The 10,133-nt window shown below is 45.5% G+C and overlaps 1 protein-coding gene across 2 annotated transcripts in view; it reads left to right on the top strand.

Moving 5' to 3' along the window:
* EXOC4 (exocyst complex component 4) overlaps positions 1-10,133 on the top strand; it is a 375,336-nt gene that overhangs the window by 96,616 nt on the left and 268,587 nt on the right. For both annotated transcript variants that reach the window (XM_084525713.1, XM_084525714.1), the window contains exons 8-9: positions 31-176; positions 4,194-4,282. In XM_084525713.1, coding sequence (XP_084381839.1) covers positions 31-176; positions 4,194-4,282 — 235 coding nt within the window. The remainder of the gene's footprint in view (positions 1-30; positions 177-4,193; positions 4,283-10,133) is intronic.

Below are 10,133 nucleotides of genomic sequence, written 5' to 3' on the forward strand. Positions count from 1 at the left end.
AAGCACTGTTCCTCTTCCTTCTGCTCCCAGATGCTGCTGACGGAATATCTGGATATGAAGAACACCCGCACTGCCTCGGAGCCATCCACCCAGCTTAGCTACGCCAGCTCGGGGCGAGAATTCGCAGCGTTCTTTGCGAAGAAGAAACCACAAAGGCCTAAAAACCCTTTGTTCAAGTAAGTGCCAGGATGCACTTAAAACGGGCCGATAATCGCAGTTTCACATGGGAGTGGGGTGTAAGTTCGAGGATGGAGATTTAGTGCCCGAAGCTGAAGCCTCAGTAGGATCTCTGGTAGGGATTAATGGGTTCATGGCTGGTTTGTAGAGTGCAGCTCGTTCAGGGGCTCATTGCAGGGTTGGGATCTCCTTACATGAGCTGCTGCAGAGCAGGCAGCGATACGTTAAGCCTGTCTTTTTGCACAGTATGCTCGAGACCTGTTAAAAAGGGTGATAAAGGGGACTGGACAAAGAGAATTAAGATAACTCTCTAATTACCAGATAGACTAACTGGCTAATCCTATCACTTGCTCCTTTAATTCAAAGTGGAAAGAATTAAGTGGCTGGGAGGAGAGAGTAAGAGAGCAGATGAGAGAGGTAAGGGAAGGATTTGGGGTGCAAATTTCATGTGCAACAATGAGGGGTGAGGAGGAGTCATTGGTGAGCAGCACTGTTACGAGCGGACAGTTGGCCTTGCCAGTACACCGAGACTCAAGGGAGCTTTGCTGAAATTTTGTCTCGTTTCTTGACTACCTGTGCTGATCCATTCTCTTTGGCCCCTTGAGGATTCGGGGGAATGACCAAAATGTGCTCTTTTCACAGCAGAGGCTCCAAGTTGAAAGGTGATGGCTTTGATCTTATGCTGCAGCTCTGCCAGCGTAACTGTGTGGCTGCTCCTAACTCAGCACTGCCAAAATAATCTCTTTAATAACTTTTTTTTTTATATACAATGACATTGTTCTAAAGCGGCTGTTCAGGGAACATACAGGCTTAACAGTAGGGTTGAGGGAACAGCAGCAAGGAGAGCAGTGCTGGGGAGTACCAGCACCGTGGGGCAGTAACCTTTTACCCGTGCTCAGCTGCAGCAAGGGCAGCGTATCTGATGGGTGGACTCGAGACTACAAGCTGCTGCAGGGCTGAGCTGTCTTTCACTACCCATTAGCGAGGTATTTAGCCTTACCAGGCTTTGCTCTCCCGTGTAGAAAGCCCAAGTTTAACAAAATCTGCTGAAATGTTGGCTGGAGGGGGGAGCGATTGGAGGAGAGAGCTAAAATAAAGAGTTTCCCTCTTTATTTTGCTGGATATGGGTGCCCATGAAGTCTGGGTGGGTTTTTCTGGGTGTTTTCTTTTTCTTTTAATGTACAACATCCCATTTGTAAGTTGAGGTAGGTTTTTACGTGGTGGGGAGGTGATATGGGAAATTCAGTAATGGAAATGGCAAAGAGCGATGGGGCAAGTGGTTGGGGGAGCTTCACATTCCGCAGCCTCTTTACAGGTCATTTGTTGTTTTTTTTTTTACAGCTAAAATTTATTTCTTGATTACCCAGAGCTTGCAGAACTCCCTGTTATTTGCCCCGTGGGCATAGGCACGTAGCAGCTGTGTTCTCTTAGTACCCAAAGGCTTTTGCACTTCCCTCTCTCCCTCTCCCAGGATTAGCTGTCTGTCTAATCTTCTGCTATTAGAAGGTTAAATGTTGCCTGGAGGATCTCGGAGGTGTCTCCTGCCACCTTGACAGCCTGTGGTTATTCCTCCCCACCCTTTTTTTTAACACTCCCGTGGCTGTTTGGGCTGAGAATTACACTCTTTGAATTCACCCCGTCTTGCAGATCTCTATCGGAGCAAAATAGGGCCGCTCACCTTTTCAATCCGGGGCTGTTCTTGGGTGTGCTTGGGCCACTTAAGTTTGAGGAACGGGGATGCTCTGTTTCACCTACAGCAATTTCAGCCTCTATATTAGTTTGTCAGCGGAGAGTGAAGGTAGGTGTAATTGTTTAAAGTGAAGGTGCCTCACCTCGTCGGAACAGCGCGTCTCTTGCCACTCATGGTCTTGTCACCAAGTCATCGCCGGCACCACGGTGACAGCAGCACTTATTGGGAGCTCTGATTTGGTTATCTGTCTTCTGTCAGCTGTCACTATATCTATGGAAATCTCCCTTGAAATGGAATTTCTCAGCCCGCTGGGGGATGTGCATGTTTGATGGAGTGTTATTCTTGTCTCCTCTCCCATCTTCAGTGCTTTTTCGCGCCGGGCTGCGAGGCTTTTTCTTGCCCTTCCATTAGCTCTGTCCAAATCGGAGGAGCTATCCACTTGTCATCAGAATAGCCGCTTTTAATTTCTCACTTCAGGAGTCTCTTAGGGCAGGGCTCCACCTGGTGTTTTACTCGCAGCTCGATGCAGGTACCTGTGCCGTGCCCTGTGACAGCTTGTTAGAAGCTCATTTTCTAAATCTGACTTCCTCTGGTTGTGTGTTTACGTGAAGACGTACGATCTACAGGCAGTAGGAAGAATGAGGACTCTTGAATTGAGTTTTACAGTCTGGAAATCAGCAACTAACATCTGGAAGAGACTTGGAATCGTTGGCTCCCTATCTTGAAAAAGGGGTGGGGAAGTCTTGATGTATTTCATTGTTTAATGTTGGCTCAGAAACCAAAACCTTTGGGAATTCATGTAGCTTTTGCTATCATAAGCCTGACTTTCTTCTTTCTTCTTTTCCAAGAAGTAGCCACGTGCAGGTTGCTGTCTCCCTGAAGATCAGATTTGCTAGACAGAAATTGGGCATTGGTGGGGAAGGAGTGGCTTGTACCAGCAGGTGTTGAACACCCAACGTGTTAGTCTCAGGCTTGGTTAAAATTATGTGCAATTCTGTGCTTAAAACAAAAAATCAATGCAAGCTTTGCAAGTGGAGTGTCAGCATGGGTAGAGGCAGGGGTTACAAGAGAAGAGACATTGAGTGGAAATAGGAATGTGGGAGAACCGATCAAGGAAAGAGCAGAGGAGGGGAAATGAGAGCAGAGGAGTGAGACTGGATGGCTGTGGGGGAGAAGTGGATGTGCTGAGGTCAGAGTCACTGTCTCAAAGCCAGGTCTGGGGCAGCAGGAGGAGAATAAGGTTTGTTGCTGTAATTCATCTTAACCTGAATTCTGGGTTTAATGCCTGGAGAAGACCTCTGGGTCATGGTGATAACGTTGTGTTTAATATTTCACTAGGAGCAAAAGAGAGCACATCACAAATACAAAGCCAAGAGTTTGTCATTCATTTAATTACTCTGCTGCGTTTGTTAGATTTTGATATATGGTTATTAGCCCAGTCTCAGTAACGCTAACACTTGCAGTCCAAATTAAAGTAGAAGAGCCTCGTTAATACAAATAACCTTAAAATTGTTGCACAAGGAAAGCCTCCAAAGGCTCGGCCCTTCTTTGTAGGTTTGCAGCGTCCCTTCACTCTAAGGAGTTTGGTCATTAAAGACATCTTGTGCCACTTCAGCAATTTGCAAATGCCTTCACCCCTCTGCCTGCCCCTTCCTGGTCCCCAGTGCCCGTGGCAGAGCTGCCCAGCGCCCACCAGGCACACACAGAGCTGCTGTTTTTTGGGTGTCCCCAGCACCGAGCTCAGGCTGAGTCCTTGGGTCCCTCGGCCATAGGATTCTTGTGTCACAGGGACCCCCAGCTCAGCCCCCAGCAAGCTCAGAGCCATCCTGAGTCCTTTTTACTCTAAATGACCAAAGTCATGTTTATGGGGCTCTGTTAGCTGAAAAATCCCTTCTCTCATGTTGATCCTTGTAGAGTATTGGAGCCATCCAATAAATACTTAATTTACTACATTTTAGTTTCAGTGAGGGTATTAGTCTTTAATTTGTGGCTTTATGTATATGCCAGTTAACAATGTAATTGATACTAACTCGTCAATTTGGCTTGGATTTCACCAATTTTTTGGGGCCATTCCTGCTCGGAAGAGCATCCCCATGGTATGCAGGCAGGTCTGTGCCACTGGCAGCTGCCGACAGAACTGTGTGGACCCAAGGTGGCAAAATATGGTACATCAGTGCTGGAGTTTTACAGGAAAAATGTGCTTTTTGTCTGCCTCGGTCGTATTCCTCAACCGTGCAGGGAAGTGCGTTTTGTTCAGAGCTGTCTGGTGCTTACAAGAAGGCCAATTCTGTGGATGGTTAATTGACTTTTTTCTTTTTAATTACAGGTTTGAGTCCTCTTCCCATGCTATTAGCATGAGTGCCTATTTGCGTGAGCAGAGGAGGGAGCTGTACAGCAGAAGCGGAGAACTTCAAGGTGGGGAAATAGTGTGTTAGTTTGGGTAATTCTCTTCTGCAGGAGCTGAATCTCCTGTCCATGCTATGTCAAGGTATTAACACCTCTCTGGTTTGCTGCCCAGGCTGCCTAAATCTCTGTTCTTAAGGTCTGTTCTCTTATTCTTGCTCCGTCAAGCAACGGGGTTTCTTTTGATTCCCTCTGTGTGTTCAGATAAAGGTCCAGGTCCTAAAAAATAGTCCTGAAACAATGGATGGAGCAAACAATTCTCATTGTGAACCTTGCTTTTGGATACTTGGAGTTAACATTTACTTCTTTGTCTGCAATTTATTTCCCTATGTCATGTGCTGAATGTCATGCTTCTGGATTGCTCTGGGAGCTAAATTCGACTGTTTTGTATCTGAAGTCACAAGTTTCCGTTGGAAGTGACCAATTCTGTGTCTTTTGTACAATATTTGAAGAGTTAAGAGTGTTGCAAAATGGTGAGTTTGAAGTGTTGGACTGCTCTTGCTGGTTTATACTGCTCGTGACAAGTGTTGCATATACACAGAGAAGTGTTCTCTGGGCATGGCATCATTTCACGTTTTTTTGTGAATGGCTTAATTCACACAAGTCTTGCTTTTGGAAGCAACATCAGTGGAAGATCTTGAGGCTGTCATGTTAATGTATAGTAGGAATATTTTTTTTCTGTCTCATCTGTTGTGGTTTCTTACTGAGCTAATCATAAAAAGAAAATAATGTAAACTCTTCAGATATTACAGTGATGGACAAGGGTAAAAAATCTTGAAATCTTATTCATGGCAATTTTCAGATGGCTTTTATTTGAGGAAATTTTATAATTTACGTGAGAATTATCGGATGCCTTTGTGTTCCCTTCCTCCTTCTATAATTTAGTTGTTCTCAGCAAGAAGTGAGACCCAAAGCAGTGAGGTAAGAAGCACTGAGAGATGTACAGTGTTCTTGTGGACCGATTGCTTCACTTGTGTAAAGAGGATCTTCATGTTGATGATGAAATAGGCAATGATGCACTCTCTGACCAATATTCAGGTCCTTCTGCATGGGCTATGAAGGAAGAATCTGAGATTAAAAGATGTACTGAAGTTGACAGCTGCCCACACTATAATCTAACAGCCCACGGGAATAAAATAAGGTGAAGATCCCTGTCTTTTACATGATGGTGTTACCCATTATGCACGTTTGGGAGGTGTGCAGCTCACAGCTCTTCACCTTTTAAGACTCAGGTTCTCACCTTCACAATCTGTCACGTGTACCTGGGATCAGCTGGAAGAAATCTCCCAGTTCGGCAGGATGTTGTTTCAGTGTAAGCCATTTTATGGCACAGTCTTTTTTATTTTATTTTATTTTAAATACCAATGGATAATAGGATTTGAGTAGTTACTTCTCCACAGTAATTACTCTGTTCTGCAGCCTGCATGGGGCAACTGGATTCAAAGCCAAGAATTTGGAAGCTGTTGAGGGCGTTAAGTTTAGGATAGGGATGGGGCCATCAGGGAGCTCGTAGCCCTTCCCTCAAAAAAATTCAAATCTCTTTGGCAGTAGTCCCATTGCCTTTTGTTATTTCCACTTGCCCTCACGCCCTGATCTGGCCAGTTGACCTTGTTCCTTTAAAAACACAGAAGACAAAGATATTAAGTCTGCCTCTTCCAGATACACCATGGCTGAGATCGGGGTGGTTTTGGGCTGCGGTTACCGCTGCTGTTGCACTGAGCTGAGGAGGTGTTTTTAAAGAGCTCCTTTCTTTTCCAGGGTTCAGAACTCCTCGCTGTGGGGCACAGGAGGGTTTCTTGAAAGATCAACCCCTTCTTGATAGGAGGCAGATCCTGAGGCGGCGTTTGGCACGAGCAGGAGGCTGGGAGCGTTTTGCAGGAGAAGAGGGTGCGAAAGAGCTCCGCAGACTTTCAGCTGCCGAGCTGGCGTGGGGTTGGGAAGAACAAAGCTGAAGAGCTGACAAAAGGAGTAAAGGACAAAATATAAGAATTAGCGTGGCTAGGGCCAAGATGCTATTGCCCTTTATGGATGAATCGGAAGAGCTGGGACGTGATGCAATAGGTGACAAAAAGTCAATGTAGGGAGTCAATAGGGACAATAGATGAGATGACTTTGCTAAGAAATCTTTGCTGTTTAACCATCAAGAAAAGTTTCCCTTTGAACTTTATGTTAAAAATGTACTATCCTCTCTTCCTATTATAAGCTGCTGTTCCCTTTTAGGTAGCTCATTAATCTTCCTGAATCCCAGACCACAGCAAGATCTGCATTTTGATTTTTTTTTTCCCCCCTTTTAAAGAGAAATACAATTTAATTGTTCAATCAGGTTACTGGAAGGCAGGCATGTGACACTCTCTCTTCTGTGAATGCCACACAGTTTCTCTTCCTGACAGCCTTATCCACAGGGATGATTTTTTCAGTGGCAGCAGGGGGAGGGTGGCTTGTTAGGAAATCTTTTTTCCTGAAAAGGTCTTCAAAGAAACATATGCATTAAAAAAAAAGAACTTATAAAAGTTTGGCTCTTGCCAACTTTTTGAAATAAGAATTTAATTTAAATAGCCTTAAAATGTGTGAAGATCAGAGTGATGCTTTGTCATTAACCTCTCTCGTTTGGACTGAAATAGTACAGTGCATAAGGCAGACGTTATCCCTCAGTGGGAGAAAGGGACCGGCTGTAAGTGCTTTCGAGAAGGAAGGATTCATTCTTGCATCTTCTGGCACTGAAATCAGAGGAGGAGGACTTAGGCCGTGTCTTTTTCGCTTTAAGTCAGACACAGAAGTCGTTTGGCAAGTGTCATTAAAAAAAAATCAGAAGCAAGTACGTAAGTGAAATATCTCCTTCTAGACTAACCGAAATGTGGTGCCCCGGGATGTTTCCAGAAGCACAATGTCAGAGGTGGTTTCTTCTATACAAAACCCAAACCCAAAGATGATTGTCTCTTTTTTTTTTTCCTTTTTTTTTTTTTCCCAAGAGTACGTCTTGGCTAGCTGGGGAATTTACATTTTCCTTCTCAGAGCCCTTCTGCCATTTGTCAGATATGATGATCTTTTTATAGATGGCCTGAAATAATGGAGGTACATTTAAAAAGCAAAGCTATTTTGCTTTTTTAGCAAATTTTTTAGCTATTTTAGCATATACCACGAGTGGCTAAATGACTGCAGCCTGGGTCATAGCAGATGCGTCCTGGTCTCCCTTAACACTTCTCTTTCATTAGCCACACTTCTCACCATGTCTCTCCATCGCATTCATCCCCCTTGCTTCCTTCCTGGCACCCCTCAGCACCTGTTTGTGTCCCCAAAGCACCCACCAAGCAAAAAGCAGCCTGTGCCACGGCTGGACCAAGCAAAGTATGTCCCAACCAAGCAGCTCTGCACCTTTGAAGCAAGCATACTGGTAGGTCCAGCAGCATGGAGAGCTAACAAGTGCCTGCTGATGCTTTTCCTTCTGTGGAGGCACGCGTTTATCCCACCTTTGTCTGTATCCACGAGACCTCTGAGAATTTACTGCCTTTAGGATTTATATCTCTGTCACCTTCGACTGAAATTGGCTCTCCAGCTCAGCTGTTGTGAGGATGGGACAACCAGTCGGACAGACAGAAGATCAGATAACTCTTTTTTTTTCTAGGAAACCAGGCTAAAACATTGCTGTATTTCATTGCAGAGGTGGCTGCTTGTCATTGAGTAGTGGAATGAATCCCATGCATGCCCCTTATTTCACTCCACTGCTGCCTTCAATTGCCAACAGATCCTTGGGAACAGAAGAAAAATGTGGCTTCTCCCTCTAGAAAGGGGGTCAGGGACTGCAAGAGGGATGGCAGATGGTAGGAGATTGTCCCTGGGGCTGCACGGTAAGGCAGGAGGCAGTCTGCAGGAGCTTTTGTTTTGTTTTTCATTAAATTGGATGTGATTGGTATCAGGAAAACACGGCTTCAAGAGAGAATTAAGAGGAAAAACCACTGCTCTTTTAGGTAGTGTCCAGGCATGTCTGGGTTTCTGAATTGTTATTTTGGTAATAGTGTCACTGTACCAAGCATGGTACACACGCTCCGTGCATTTTACATGCCTGGAAGCAGCCTTCACCAGCACAGCTGCACTGCACAAGGATTATGAAGTCTGCCTTCCACTGGTTTACCTGGCTAAATTTTGTGTGCTTGTGGCAGGAGCACTTCCTCCTACTTTATAAAATTGGGGGGAAGTTGCCTTTGCTTCCACTTTCTGAAGCTTCTTAAATTTTAGTTGGCTCTTGATAGATGTTCAGACCTTGGGTGGATGATTCAGCCGTAATGATTGGCACCTATAGTAAATAAATAAATAAATAAATAAGCAAGGAAGCCATAAATGAGAAGGGAAAGCTCAGTGGATGATAACTTTCATTTCAGCAGGTCCCTAACCCAAGTTAGTTGTTTTCTGACCTGCAGGTAGCCTTGTGTGTCTCACCATGCTGCTCGCTGCTGGCTGCTAATTTCAGGCGTGGTGTTACTTCATCAAAGGTGGTGTCGGTTATGGGCTCCTTCTCAACACGTCAGGTCTTGTTTCAGAGTCCCGTGGCCGTGGGGAATTAATGCAGGTGCGTTCCGTGCTCACGGTGACTCCGGCCTCGGCTCGGTTTATCAGCAGAAACAGTAAAAGGCGTTTTTATACGCTGCAAAAATCTGAAGAGCCTGGAGGGTGCTGATCAGCATGGAAAATAGCAGCCAGCTGCTGTTATCTGTGCGAGCACAGGCCCTGGTAGTTCACAGCGGGGTCAGCTTTGCTCGTGTTGTACATCTGGGCCGGTTTTAAGAATGAAATGTGAAGTGCTCCCAAGCAGCCGCTGCTCCTGTGGATGTTAATGGTCTTCACAGCTGCTCGGCACCTCTTAAAATCGGGGCTCCTGATTTCTTTCCCCCAAGAAGCTTGGAGCAATTCAACGTTAGTAAACCTCTCCATGCCTTTGTGGAGCAGGATTTTTATTTAGGGTGTAGCCGTGCAAGTTGAGGTATGAGAGGAATCATCCCAGGAAGGACGATGGAAGCAGAATTAGGCAGGTTTCCAGAGTCACCTTCCAGTCTTCTGTACGCTGGTTGAAGTCTGAATGCATTAAGGCAGTCAAGGTATGTTAATATAATGATGGTTTAGGCACACTTGACACAGCCACGTGTCGATTGAGGTGGCTCTGCAGCCCTGGGACTGCTGCTGTGCCAGCTGTGCATGGTGGTGGGAGCTCCTGCACAGCACCCCGGGAGAAATTGCTGCCTACGAGTGCTTTGTGCTGTGTCAGAGCATTGGAAATAATCTTGTATTGTCACAGCGCTTTTGGGGTTTTCCTTTTTCCTTTTTTTTTGTTTTTTATCTGAGAAATTTTGTCGTCTCTGCTCCTACGACGTGGGTGTCCTGCAGGTTTTCATAAGTTTGCGCTCTTATTGCTACCAGAAGGCAGAGCAGTGCTTGTTGGACAAGGCAGGCGGAGAAAAGCTACGTGGCTTCACAGAGGAAGTGTTTAATAGAGCAAAGAATGAAATCCGTGCCCCAAAGCAGTGCTCCCCCAACTACTGGGCACGTTTCATGTGCTGAGCTGAAACAGCGAAATTCTGTATTGCTTTATGAAGTTATTTAAGCAGTTTCCTTCCAGGAGCTCCCCGTGATGCAGTGCCCTTCCTTCTTCTCCTTCAAGATTTTGGTTAGTTCCATTTGCTTCACTTTTCATACGTTTCAGTGGGCTCCTGCTAGAAGTTTGGACCTTGGATGAATGGTTCGGGCATGACCAGCAGTGCCGAAAATTGCCCGAGTTGTGCAAGCTGCAAATCTCAGGTGTGCTCCAAGAGACTCGGTAGGAGGGCTACAAGAATAAAAGGCAAGTCACATCCAGCTCAGACCAAGGATGGCA

This window comes from Aythya ferina (genome assembly GCF_964211825.1).
Source record: "Aythya ferina genome assembly, chromosome: 1".
NCBI classification, from domain to species: Eukaryota; Metazoa; Chordata; class Aves; order Anseriformes; family Anatidae; genus Aythya; species Aythya ferina.